This window comes from Protomyctophum bolini (assembly GCF_963924005.1).
Source record: "Protomyctophum bolini genome assembly, chromosome: 6".
Classification (NCBI taxonomy): Eukaryota; Metazoa; Chordata; class Actinopteri; order Myctophiformes; family Myctophidae; genus Protomyctophum; species Protomyctophum bolini.
The window spans coordinates 16,427,430-16,440,396 of NC_137867.1; the positions used below are offsets into that span (position 1 = coordinate 16,427,430).

The 12,967-nt window shown below is 41.7% G+C and overlaps 2 protein-coding genes across 2 annotated transcripts in view; both read left to right on the plus strand.

Moving 5' to 3' along the window:
- Positions 1-3,872, plus strand: part of spef2 (sperm flagellar 2) — a gene marked incomplete at its 5' end in the record, with an annotated part of 24,368 nt that extends 20,496 nt beyond the window's left edge. The window contains 7 exons of the mRNA XM_080765311.1: positions 188-294; positions 392-574; positions 1,067-1,159; positions 1,974-2,144; positions 2,638-2,820; positions 3,229-3,351; positions 3,643-3,872. Of these exons, the coding sequence (XP_080621437.1) occupies positions 188-294; positions 392-574; positions 1,067-1,159; positions 1,974-2,144; positions 2,638-2,820; positions 3,229-3,351; positions 3,643-3,708 (926 nt within the window). The 3' untranslated portion in view covers positions 3,709-3,872. The remainder of the gene's footprint in view (positions 1-187; positions 295-391; positions 575-1,066; positions 1,160-1,973; positions 2,145-2,637; positions 2,821-3,228; positions 3,352-3,642) is intronic.
- Positions 3,873-6,636: 2,764 nt separating this feature from the next.
- Positions 6,637-12,015, plus strand: LOC308316928 (UDP-glucuronosyltransferase 3A1-like; the record flags this gene model as incomplete). Its single annotated transcript, XM_080765712.1, has 10 exons — positions 6,637-6,724; positions 7,912-8,013; positions 8,268-8,388; positions 8,573-8,736; positions 9,129-9,293; positions 9,749-9,957; positions 10,231-10,376; positions 10,833-10,918; positions 11,024-11,243; positions 11,569-12,015. The coding sequence occupies 10 exons, from the start codon at positions 6,637-6,639 to the stop codon at positions 11,831-11,833; spliced, it is 1,566 nt and encodes a 521-aa protein (XP_080621838.1). The 3' UTR covers positions 11,834-12,015.
- Positions 12,016-12,967: the final 952 nt, after the last annotated feature.

Genomic DNA, 12,967 nt, shown 5'->3' on the forward strand with positions numbered 1-12,967 from the left:
AAGTCAAGAAATCATACCAAACAGTGACTGGTCAAATTTGTGTCTTGTTAATCAGGTTTCAGATCTGAATGCAGTAGTATAACTATAAACCACAACAGTTCCTTTTCAGTCCATCTCTCTCTCTCTCTCTCTCTCTCTCTCTCTCTCTCTCTCGCACTAACTCTCTCTCTCTCTACCCTATTCTCAGGTCTGATGTCCAGTGCTGAGTTCACCTCTGCCCTCCAGGTTATCATCTCTCTTGATGTGACCAGCGGTTCACTGCCTGAACCCTGGATCAATATGGATGAAGCACAGGTTGACAACAGTTTTTTTTAAACCAGCTGATTGAAATTAATACATCTATGGAATATAGTACAGCATACACTCACCTACTGAACACTCCTCTCCTCAGCTGATGGAGGTGGTTTCACTGCTGTCTCGAGACACTGAGTTGTTGGACTGGCATCGGTTCTTACTCAGTGCTGCCCTCCCCTGGCCATTGCCCTCCCTAACACAGCTGCTGGCTGTGTTGCAACGCTTTCAGACAGTAGATGCTGACACCACAGGATATATCACCCAGGAACAGTACCTACAGGTTAATCGCACGCACGCATGCTCGCTCGCACACACACACACACACACACACACACACACACACACACACACACACACACACACACACACACACACACACACACACACACACACACACACACACACACACACACACACACACACACACACAGGTTCAACCAGGGTATGTGCAATTGTAGCATCCTGAACCTTTGATCAGACTTTGTAATTCCACAGATCTGATGTCTTTGATAGTGAGTGTGTGGTGCCTGGTGGCTCAGACCTCATGCACCTTGTGATTTGCAAGGCCTCCGAGTTTGAATCAGACTCTCCTCATTCTTGTACAGTCTGTTACTGTATGTCGCCCTTTTGTCTGACCATGGTTTAACACTGTCTTTTCTATTCCTGTATGACCCAATAAAGAGAGGCCAGCTTGCCACTGAATAATCCACATGTACATTTCTAGCAGATTAATGAAATTGACAGTCCTGTCTCTCCCCCTCTTTTTCACCAGACTGAGTTGTGGTTCCCTAGTGAAAATGTCCAGTGTGTCCCTGAAGACCCTTCTGAGCCACTGCCTTACGACCGCCTGGCCAACCTCCGCAAGGTAACTACAGTGCCTGAAACCTGATTTATACCATGCTATGTGCCGGCGTTGCTTGCTAAAAATAGCAGCTCTTACAATAAAAGAACCCCCAAATTACATTTTGGATAAGAGCGTGAGCCAAGCAATCCATTTAGAGCTTTGCAAACAGCTTCTTGACATCAGCATCTTGGATACCGGTATGAGTTGGTAGTGTCTGAGCAAATAGACATAGTGTCTATTTTTGTGTCACATAATTTTTTTTATTCATTTTTAAGGGGCGCTAGCCCCTAAACAGCTTTTCCCCTAAACAGCGTCTCAAGATTTGCTATTGACAATGAAAGGGGAATTCCGGTCAAATGACCGCTAAATCTTGTCCCCGCCTGTCTCAATATTTGCCATTGACAATGAGCAGAGAAATGACGTCAGAATTCCGCTAAAAATATGACGTAAATGTAACGCCATTGACATTGAAGGATAAGTTTACATCATATGTAAACGAGCAAATCAGCCAACCAATCACAGGCAACAGGCCTTCTGATTGGCCAGTATGAGATGATGCATGATGATGCATGATGATAAGAGCGCCCTTCACTTCACACGGGTGTGATTTTTAATATATAAATACATCTTAAAATGCGCATTGACTTAAAACAAAATGGGTATGCAACATGTAAAATGTATACCGGTATATATTTTTTTGGTGGTTTGCTGAACTCTTTAACATTAATAACCTGGCATTGCACATGTATTATTCTAAATTCTTGCCACATTAGAATCAATATTGTATAATTTTATGTGTGTCAATATTCTATATTTTGTGTGTTCCCCCCTTCAGTTTCTCTTCCAGTTGTTTGGAAACCATTCCATGTGTCCGCCTGGTCTGGACTACGTGTCCATGCTACAACAACTGGCTGCCCACCCAGACGCCTCCCGTGGCTTCATCAGAGCCCTCAGTGTGGTGCTGGGACAACATCTAAAGCACCCCTCCACCAGCAAACTGGTCAAGGTGCCTCGTGGAATTACACACCATGATTTCATGAAATTAAATGCCTGCAGCTGAACCCAGAAAAATAAATGAATACAGTAGTCAGCTACCCATGACCACAGTTTGCTTATAGTGACAATAGCCGATCTACAAGCTCACAACGTGCTACGATGTGATGGGTTGTGACTCTCACAACCCATCACATGAGCTTGTAGATCGGCTATTTTTGCACGACACCGTTGTGCAATGAAGTATAAAACAATTGAATGAATGAATGAATAAATATATAAGATAATTGCAGCTCTAAATAAAATAGCATTTGTAACTGTACAACCAGTGAATATAAATGTTTCAGTGCTATAAACTTGAGTGTTTCCCTTTGTGTGTGTGTGTGTGTGTGTGTGTGTGTGTGTGTGTGTGTGTGTGTGTGTGTGTGTGTGTGTGTGTGTGTGTGTGTGTGTGTGTGTGTGTGTGTGTGCGCGCGCATGGGTGTTTAATGCACCTGTACAATTAGTCTATTCCCAATATAGAGGAGACGACAGAGTTGGGCTCCCCGGAGCCAGAGGGAGAGGAAGGGGAGCCCCCCTGTGGTGTCTCCATCCCTGCCCTCCTCACTGTCCTCTGCCATAAAGAACACAAAGCAGAAGGAGACTCTGGCTTCCACCAGGGACGCAATAGCCAAGAGGAGCACACTGAGGTACAACATAAAGCCTGATTTGTATTTGTTGTACGACGGTGTCCTGTGCCAAAAATAGCTGATCTGCAAGCTTAGTGAGCTTGAGAATTTGCTATTTTTAGTACTAGATTTGACCTTCAAATCTATTTTAAAGTGGTCACCACTCACCATATAAGGGAATGTTACGTTTGTGGCATCCAACGTAAACAAACTAAACAAAAAAAGATACTATAAATAAAAACCAGTATATCTTAACCTATAATTTACTTTTTGTCTGCTGTTCTACTGTGGTCATGGGTAGCTGACTACTGTACTCATTTACTTTTCTGGGTTCAGCTGCAGGCATGTGGATCTACTGTATTTAGGCCTACTATATGGAAATTGATGCTATTATGTGACATTTAGCTCTGTGTCTCTGCTTGTCTCTAGGAGTTGGCGCGCATATTTGGAGAGCTAGGTTACACACCAGAAGACTCTGTTCCCTTCTCAGTCTTCTCACAGCATCCTTCGGCCAAAAACCTGATAGAGGGCTGTCAACGCTACCAGCTCATAGTATGTTCATAGTCTGTATTATTGGTTTTCAACTTTTTGTGCCCAAGGTTATACCCAAGGGACAAGTCAGAATATCAAGGGGACAAGGCACATCATGACACGTTTTTCCTGAAATTCTGTTTCTCAGGCTCGAGATTCACGTTTGGTTGACGTTGAAGAACTGAATAATTTAGTTATTATTTTTTACCACCAGATCACTCATATTCATATTCATACAAATGTTTTTAGTTCATAAAAGGAAATATGTAATAAATTAAATTGTATCTCTCTCTCTTTCTCTTCCCCCCACAGGACATACACAGAGTATTCCGAGCTACTCAGAGTGAAGAAGAAACTCAGAGCTCCACAGTTTCCTGAGTAGTAACTCTTACCCTCAACATTATTAATATGCATGGACATGCATGAACAAAAAATACATTCATAGACCATTAGACCATATTACAGTGTCAATCTGCTCTGGTCACTTTCATAGCTTATCATTTACATGATATGAAATCATCTGGAAATCAGTCAATATATTTCTCTATCAACAACAAACACATTTTTATATATTTTTTATTTAATTTTTGATTTTAACAGATCATTAAAGCCATTTAATTGACCTTTATTGTATTGTGGCTGATTGATGAGGAATGAACTGCCAACTTTATTATTGAGGTGCCAACAATGCCAGTGATGACAGCACTGACCCCAGTCTGCTATGTCTTTCTCTCTGATACACTCGAGCAGTCTTTCTCACTGACTTGTTTTTCGAATGACCTCTCTGACTCAACTAAACGTTGGTTCGGCTACAATGAGCTCTTTGTCCAGCCTAACCTACATGTCAAGCCTGACGAACCAGCAACAGCCCACCAGCAGACCCAAACGCGTATTGGACTCCATTCATCGTGGATGTGTTATGCCAGCTAGTCTGTTCAGCTGTGACTTGCTGCCTGTCCACCCAATTAACTTGAAATGGGCACTGACTGGAAGGAGATAAAAGTGGAATTATAAGCTTTCAGCTTTGCCGCTTCCCAAATGTAGTTCAGTGTTGTGATCTCCTAAATGAAGAATGGATGGATGGATGTAATAACAAATTGCAAGCAATGTGAGAATGGTGCATTCAACAAATATTCCACTAGCTGTTGTATACAATCGTTGAAATCTATTACAGGCATGCACTGTTGTGGTGCTGGTTGCACCTGTCGTAACACTGTGATCATTCCTATCGGGCAATATATTGATGTCAAACCAACCATATCTTACGATCGATACAGAGTACCGAACCGATGCATACCGGTGTGGAATTTAAACAAATCTAGGACAGTGGATCTCGAAGCGGGGTCCAGGGGCCCCATCCAGGACCAAATGGACCCTTACAGGTCTGTATCCTCTGAGAGTTATGTTTAAATGTTTGAGAACCACTGATCTAGTAATAACTACAAATTCCATTAATAATTGTTAAAGTGCAGCTACAAGTTAGTAAAATTATAATGTAAATAGTACGGTAAGAGTATGAAACTGTCGTGCAACATCAACTGAAGCATGTCAATGAAATATCATGTGATACTCACCAATACCGATACCAGCATTTTAGCTTTTTCGGCATCGGAAATCGGTATCGGAAACAACTCTACTGGGCCAGGCTACCTAACAATTACGGATAGCGGAATACAGCTACTATAGAACAGGCAATAGAGACCAGGCAATTACAAAGCACCATTTAGAAGAAGATCACACCTCCCCCTTCAATACATTCTTCTCACGCCCAACTTGTCACATACTGATGAATGGTCAGAAGACCCCTTGGTATCACTGGGTCAACATGCTGTACACTTTGTAGGAATAGAGCATGTTGTTAAATGTACTGGATTCAGCATTAAATATCAAACGGTCTGAAAGATGACTTTGGTTTAAATCGTTTTGTTGTAAATGTGTGAAAATGACTAAGTTATATAAGTTAATTATAACTCAAAGCATTTCGTAATGAATATGCAAATATTAAAAAGTAAATCCAACAAAATAATTTACTTAGCCTTGGCCTATATAAGACTTTACTTATTCCCTATTTAAGTACTATGCTGGATATGTCACTATTTAAATAACTGTTTCTCACAAACAAATGTCATTTTAACAAGAATAATTTCTTCCATTATTTCCGCTCAGACTTTGGAATGTGGCTCTGGAACACTGTAATAGAAGTCACGCTGTTGAATGAATACATTTAAAATGCCGTTCAATTCAATTTAAAGACTGTTTAGGTTTTATTGTTCATACAGATTCAGACATAATTGAAAACTGACACAATCTGGCAAAAACAGGCACAATCAGCATCTTGACCAGCTCAGTTGGTGCAAAAATAAGGACACTATATTGACACACATGTGTCAATATACTGTAACACTGACAGAATATAACTCAGAATTATATTAACACTTAGTTTGTTTACAGTTTATTCTATTACATTACAACATATTAATGTAATGTCAGAGCAGTATGTACTTTTTCCCTTTGTCTTTCCAGTTTTACAAAGGGGGGAGGGGTCCATCCCTACCCCCCCCCCCCCCTCTCTCCCCCTCTCTCTGTATTTCTGTCTCCCTCCCTTTCATTGCTGCTGCAGGTCCGTTGCTACTAGATATCGGACCGTATGACTTCTAGATCTAAAACAATTAAAATCACAACCTCATTCAGACACACGCACACTGCGCGCGCGCGCACACACACACACACACACACACACACACACACACACATGCACACACATCGTTTTGCTTTCTACGGTTAAGGACCTGCAGGCTGCATCAGAACTGAAGCATGGAAATTGACATGTTCCATCAGTAACTAAACTGGATTTATCTATTCTATTTATTTTATTTATTTAACAGGTGTATTATTATTATTTAGTTTCTGACCCAATGGTCTGTGTATTGAGTAGGATCTGAAAAGCCTGCTGTCCTCCATCAGAAAGAACAATATCAGGATTCATCTTCAGCTCACAGAAAAGGATTAGCAGGAGCGTAAGCCTTTTTTTTCTTTTTAAAATTGTGTTTTATTTTTTAATTTTTTGGTGAATGTTATACGAGGCCTACATTTTCATGGGACTTAATTGTGTTCACTTTCTGTCTCCATTTCAAATCTTTTTTCTTTCTTGTCCAGACCACGTGTCTTAGGACACTAGTATCTATCCCATGCACTTAACTGGATTTGACTACTCGGATACACACGGAAAAGAAGACTTTTGCTACAATACTGAACTGTCTTTGAGAGGACATTGGTTGCCTGTTCTCTGTGTTGAACTTTAGTGACATGGCAATCTCGTTTTGGGTCATTTCTTTCCTCTGGACAGTCCCTAGCTTCCTACAGTCTGCCAAGATCCTGACCGTCTGTCTCATTGGTGAGTGAGTTACAATGCTGTGGAACTGATCAGCTGGTGTGAAAAGTCATCATTATCGCCCTCGCCATAAAGGGCATTACACTTGTTTACAATAAGGCCCACCATTTTCAATTCATCAGAACATTTAGAGACTTACAATTATACACTTCTATATAAAAATCAGGAATGATTTAATGTAATATGTCAGGTATATCAAGTTATACCAGAAGTTGACTTCAGGGGAATCCTAAATACATTAGTCAACAATGTGTTTTGCCATGAATGTGACGGTTATTTGTTTGTATGGCCTGAACTCTGACCTTTTAATGTATTTGAAGAGGGTTCAGACAGGCTACTCTGCTACCCGGCTCTCGCCTTTAGGGAATAGGATGAGAGGGGACGGAGATGGGCATGAACTTGCTCTTGTTTGACCTCGAAAAACAGAGGTATATTTCACACCTACATTTTGAATATTAATTGGGGAGCTCTTACCAAGTGTCTTATAGGTGTACTATTTCATTTTATACCGCTGCTCATATTTGGGGTTATAGATTTGTGATAATCGGGATTTAGACTACAAGGCAATTGGCAGCCAATGATTGCAGTGTTGTGAAGTTTTATTTTGCTCTCTGGTCTCTAGTCTTTAACGTTGAGTATGAACATGAGAGGGCAGAAGGTCCCTAGAAGTATGAACATGGTGACTTGAGAGGGCAGAAGGTCCCTAGAAGTACATGGTTCAGTGAGACAAGAGTGTAATGTTGCAATGTGTTTAACATTTGAGCCCAGAGGAACAACAGAGATAACCTGCACACTGATTGAAAGATGTATGATGCATAGACCCTGGGTCTAGCACGGTTTTTGTGAATGTAATGTGAATCACTTTATTACCATGTAATCTTGATGTTTGTATGTATGTGGATTTCATTTCATGGTATAGCTTGGTCTTCCTGTAATGTTTTTTTTTTGTTCCATTCCTTTGTCTGTCCATGTTTACTGAAGAGACGTTACGACCTGAGTCTCCCTGTTTCTCATTCTGCAATATCACATCAAGATCCTACAATGGGAATATACTGTAGTAGCATCCTTACTTCATCACCTCTTCTCTTCTCTTCTCTTCTCTTCTCTTCTCTTCTCTTCTCTTCTCTTCTCTTCTCTTCTCTTCTCTTCTCTTCTCTTCTCTTCTCTTCTCTTCTCTTCTCTTCTCATAGGTGGAAGTCATTACTTATTATTCGATGAGATCTCGCATAACCTCCATCTGCACGGTCATGATGTCCGCATGCTCTTGCAGCTGGGTAACCCTGTTATTACAGGTATTATTCATACACACTTCAATAACAAACACATGTGCGCACATAACCTCAAACAAGCATTCAGCCAAACACACAATCTCAGCGAATCCCAGTTGTTTCTCTTTAACTGTCCAGTCATGTCTCTCTCTCTCTCTCTCTCTCTCTCTCTCTCTCTCTCTCTCTCTCTCTCTCTCTATCTCTCTCTCACGCACGCACGCACGCACATACACACATACACATGGAAAACCTACATGAACATCCTGTATTCCTATCAGGTTTGACCTATGCAGGCCGTGCAGAAAGCTACCAGATGAGCACCTGGTCTGTAGGAGACAGCTACATTAAAGACTACAATGGCTGGTTTCTGGAGCAGCAGACACAGTTCTTACTGGGAAGGTATTGTACATTGTGATGCTTATCATTGTTTTACCATACAACATGTCATTCCTTCACTCAACTCCCTCTGTATTTTACACTGTACACACACCTTGTTCTCTCTCTCTCTCTCTCTCTCTCTCTCTCTCTCTCTCTCTCTCTCTCTCTCTCTCTCTCTCTCTCTCTCACTGTGTCACTCTCTTAGGGATAACTTCAATAACTTCTTGGACTTTATGGGGCACCTATCGTACCAGTGTGACAGGTTGTTGGGGGACAGTGAGATAATGGCTTTCCTCCAGGCACAGCGATACGATGTGGCCATCCTCGATGCTTTCAACCCCTGCTCCTTCATCCTGGCACGCAAGCTTGGTAAATCTGCTACTTGTACTTGTGTTTGGTTTGTGTCAAATTATCACTGTAATATCATATTATTTATGTACATTAATTTGTTAAGTTTCAAAGTTTCAAAAACACATGTATAACTTTAACTTTAAAAGGTAACAACACGATATTGTAACAGTAACAGCACTTCGATATTGATACAATTCAAGGAAAGGTCACTTTAACATGTTGTAGTTGCCCTAACCCTGCCCTAACCCTGCAGTGAACAACCAGCGCTAATTGAACTATGAAAAAAATACATAGTATAAATACTATTAAATAGACATGGTAGCCTCTTTGGTACTGTAAGCAGTTATTAGTAAACAGGATACACCCAAATGTATTACCATATGCTTTCTTCTTTTTGTTCATTCGTGTAGGTATTCATTATATAGCCTTCTATCCCAGCACCCTGAATGGTCCTCTCTCCATCGGCCTGCCCAGCCCTCTTTCCTATGTCCCTGTCTTCAGCTCGGACCTGCCTGACAGTATGGACATCTGGGGCCGTGCAAAGAACCTGCTCTTTGCCCTCCTGGCTCCAATAGGTCAGAATATCTCACCGGCTATTTTTCATCTTGAGAAAAGAAGTAAAATAGTGTTCATGCAGAGTTTTCTTGAGAGTTGTCTGGGAGCACATGCACAGTTTGGTATAATATAAGATCACCATCTACGTGCTAAAAGAGCAGATGTTTCCTGGTTCCAGTAGTTTTTAGTGTTTTCTGATGGAATGTCCAATGATGAAGTATGTTTCCCAAAGGGCCCATGAAGGATACAGTATGTTTTTCCCCCATCATCAGCATTAAACAAACTGCCCCGCCGATAGGATGGTTTCTGTACACAGTGGGGAACTTTTTTTCTTTTTCTTTTTGTATTGTCTTGGTGTTATGTTGTTTCTGTACTATGTGCTGCTTTTGTTGTTGGTGTTGAACAGACCTGTGAAAATGAACATCCTTCGGGTCAATAAAGATTATTATTATTATTATCATGTCTTTTTCCCCAGGCCAGAATCTAATGTGGTCAAAGTTCAGGGGGGTAGCTGAAAAACACTTGGGCTCAGGCTCACCCCCTGGTGGTCTTGAAGAATTATACCTGGGAGCAGAGCTCTGGGCCTTTAACACAGACTTCTCCCTGGAATTCCCCCAGCCTCTAATGCCCTACACTGTGTTAGTGGGAGGCCTTCTGAATGCACCTGCTAAGCCTCTCGATCAGGTTTGTTCTATTCTATTCTATTCTATTCTATTCTAACCCATTCCGATCAGATAAAATAACCTTCATGATTGGGCTTAAGTATACGCTACTGTATTATGCTTTAGAATGCTTGCAGGAAGAACGTAACACATCACTATACATTCCATATCCATTGCTTGATCAGCTTTTGCTCCATCTCCTTCACCCCTATCTCCCCATCTGCCCTTACTTCTGTGTTCAACCGTCCTCTGGTCCTCTGCTGTCTTTCTGTTTACCTCTCTCTCCACCCTTTAGGACTTGGAGTCATGGATCTCCGTTTACGGACAGGTGGGATTCATTGTGGTGACGCTAGGGTCCATGATCTCCTCTGTCTCTGTGGACCGTCTGCTGGTGGAGTTCACTGACGGCTTCTCCAGAGTTCCCCAGGGGGTCCTCTGGAGGTAAATACATAATTTTTTACTTTAAGCTTAATTTTAACCTTGACCATTGATTATTTAAGTTTAGTTAACCCCAAAGTTAACCATTTATTTGTGGTAGCCTCCTGATCATACCCAACAAGTTTCATAAAATTGTATGCATCAGTTCTAAAGTTATTTTCTTCGATAACACATAGACAGAAAGATAGGGACAATAATGCATTACTGTGGACAGGATAATAATGATAAAACCTTCTCTTAAATATCTCATGGTTTCTATCAGTTGCCTCAATGTAGCTCGAATAAGTAGATTCCCAAGCCTGAAAACTTCAGATCAGTTCACCATACGTTGGCCATCCAGCCATATAAGTTGGAGTGCTAAGTACAGTATGCTGTCAATGAATTATTTCATTCTACCAGCACATGGTAGTACACTGTATATTTATAAAGTTCAAAAATATTTGTAACCTGTTTCTACAGGTATGACCCCCAACGATGGCCATCGCATGTGGACACACCCCCCAACCTCAGACTGGTGTCCTGGCTCCCTCAGAACGACCTACTGGGTATGGCTGCTGTCTATTGTAGAACACATAAACCATAAACGGGGCGTCTATGATGGATCTGGCCTTACTATTGCATTTCTCTCTATCTTCTGTACTGTCTCTTAGGTCACCCTAAAGCCAGTCTCTTGATAACCCATGGTGGTCAAAACAGCCTGCTCCAGGCAGTGTACCATGCTGTTCCTGTGCTGGGTCTCCCTCTGTTTGGAGATCAGTATGATAACATGGTGAGGGCCCAAGCCAAGGGCCTGGGCTTGACCATCAAACCTGCACACATCACTGGGGAATTGCTAAGCTCCACAATTGACACGATCATACGTGAGAAAAGGTAGGTTATGGCATTTCTTTTTTTTAACGATTGATTAATTGAATGCTTTTTAGTCAGAAATGTAAATAGCACGAGGTGCAGTCAGATATTATCAGAGTGATGGCTTAGGTCGGAGCAGGTGCGTATAGGCAAGTGCACATCAATGATAACATAGAATTATACGTCTGCACACTGTCAAGCTGCACTGTACAAGATCATTTGATTAAAGGAGGGAACGTTTCGGTCACTGACTTTCTTCAGGCATGAGCCTGACCTGAGCTGAAAAGGCCAGATTTTGTATTCTTAATTCCCTTCTCCCTCATTCCTCCCCTTTTCCTCTTTGCAGGTTCAAGTCCTCGGCTGTGTCACTCAGCAGGATTCACCGGTCACATCCTTCCCCACCAGGCCTCAGACTGGTCCAGTGGGTGGAGCACATCCTACACAGTGGAGGTGGAGCTCACCTACGGCCAGCGTCATTGACCCAGCCCTGGTACCAGAGATGCCTATTAGACATCGTGCTGATAGTCTTCCTCATACTGCTGGGATTTTTAATTCTCTGCTGGACCTACTGTAAGAGTAGTGACAGTGGCAAACACAAAAAACTACAATGAATGAATGTACAGTATGTTAATAATGTATGAACGAAAAATTTATAAATTAATAAATGGTTTTATTATTTAACATGAATAAAAACAGGTAACAGCAAAAACCACAAAAAATGTAATAACAATTTTCCAACAATGTACAATAATTTCATACTTTAAATCAGTCAGGGACACTACTAAGATTTATACCTCACTTCACGTGACATTACTGTTTTCCTGAGTGTTTGGATATTTTATTACTATTTTAGGATTTTCTTCTTTGAAAAAAATCTTGTTTCTGCTGTAAAATGTGTGCTCAGTCAATAAACTGATAATCTTGACAAATGCAAAATACAAAACTGATCTATGTAATTCACTCATCATTGTATTACTTCAGACAGAGATATAGGGCGCGTTCGGAAATGCGCCCTGAACGCACTGGTGTGCTCTCTTGTCGTTCGTTTATTCAGTGCACTCAGTGCGTTGTCGTTCGAAAATCCAGTGCGCTGCGCACCGGGTGTGCTGAGTGCACGCACCGGTGTGAATGGTGTGCTTACGTCACAGCTGTGTCTCTAGCGCTCCCAGGTGGCGTTCTGTACCTAGGTACAGAACGCACACAGTCAGTGGGCAGCGCTGTGATTAGCCCAAGGCTATAGTGCCTACTTTATACATTCTCAACTTCGCCGTCATCCTCGTCGCTGTCCACTATTGCAACAACAACAACGGCTGAACTTGCCAACAGAGAAACAACTGTAGCCATCGCTTCTGCCATGTTGCTCTTCTACAGTAGGCTAGGCTACTTGCTTGTGAAGTTGTACTTGTGCTGCGTTTCTCGTTGGCTGCAGAGACTCGAGTTTTAGTGCAGGCGTAGGATCAAAACAATCACAAACGTGCACGCCCCCTACAGGAAGGTGTGTTTGGTTGTAACTGGTCGTTCGTAAATAAGGCACACTGAACGCACTCTGTGACGTCACCGCCCACCACACTCAACAAACTGACCACATTCCCGGTGCGCATTTCCGAACGCGCCCGTGAATACATTAAAGACAAATCTGTATGATGACAAAAGTCTTTGGACCTTGAAACCATCTAAAAGCTGAACTAGCCTACCGATAGGCTATATATTTTTGGGGGGACTGAGGACTGCATACTGTTGTATTA